Raw genomic sequence first — 915 nt, 5'->3', positions numbered from 1 at the left:
CGCCCCCCCCCCCCCCACCAGGCAGCCCGACAGGGCGCGGGATGGTCGTCCTCACATCCTCCTGCGCAAGGCGGCGGCGTGTCTGGGCTGGGTGGGCGCGGAGCGGGAGGGCAGCCACGAGGCCACCGTTTTCAGAGTCACGGACAGCTTCCTGTCCAGACCACTCAGGGCTCTCGGGACTGGCCCGTCTGGCCAAGGAGGCCTCTGTGGTGCCTGGCCTTCCTGCTGGGGAGGTGATGGGCCTACCTGGTGGGGAGGGGGTGGGGTGGGCCTTCCTGCTGGGGAGGTGATGGGCCACCTGCTGGGGAGGGGGTGGGGCGGGCCTACCTGTTGGGGTAGGTGACACAGGGCACCCTGCCCGTGTGGCTCTCGTGCAGCCAGCGGTTGGCCAGCGCCTGCTGGATGTTGGGCCTCTTCACGGGGTCGGGCTCCAGCAGCGAGCGCAGGAAGCTGACGGCTCCTGTGGGGACATTCGGCCCAGACACCCGGTTACAGGAGGAGGCAGACGTCACGGAGACTCAGGCAGGGACCCGCCTCCCAACCACACCCCGACCCCGAGCCGCCCCCTGGCTCTCCGGGGCCACAAGTCCAGGGAGTCTAGGACGCTGTCCAACAGGTGCACTTGGTGCCCAGTGCCCACACTGCCCGGTGCCCCTGTGCCCTGCCCTGCGCCACCCTCTGAGCGAGCCCAGCGATGACCCCGATCCCGGCTCGAAGGGATGGGAGAGCAATGATGACACACTCCTCTCATGGCAGGTCCCTGAGCTCAGAGGACCCAGGGGTCAGGGCCTGGAACCAGACCCTCTAACGCAGTGGTCGGCAAACCGTGGCTCGCGAGCCACATGCGGCTCTTTGGCCCCTGGAGTGTGGCTCTTCTACAAAATACCACGTGCGGGCGCGCACATACAGTGCGAT

The 915-nt window shown here is 68.3% G+C and overlaps 1 protein-coding gene across 1 annotated transcript in view; it reads right to left on the bottom strand.

The window, feature by feature from the left end:
- The window catches only part of HUNK (hormonally up-regulated Neu-associated kinase), a 27,954-nt gene that overhangs the window by 10,079 nt on the left and 16,960 nt on the right, over positions 1-915 (bottom strand). Inside the window, exon 6 of the mRNA XM_014535195.1 lies at positions 328-460. Coding sequence (XP_014390681.1) covers positions 328-460 — 133 coding nt within the window. The remainder of the gene's footprint in view (positions 1-327; positions 461-915) is intronic.

This window comes from Myotis brandtii, unplaced genomic scaffold (genome assembly GCF_000412655.1).
Source record: "Myotis brandtii unplaced genomic scaffold, ASM41265v1 scaffold139, whole genome shotgun sequence".
NCBI lineage: Eukaryota > Metazoa > Chordata > Mammalia > Chiroptera > Vespertilionidae > Myotis > Myotis brandtii.
The sequence above is the reverse complement of the archived record's forward strand: the minus strand, read 5'-3'. Positions and strand labels throughout refer to the sequence as shown.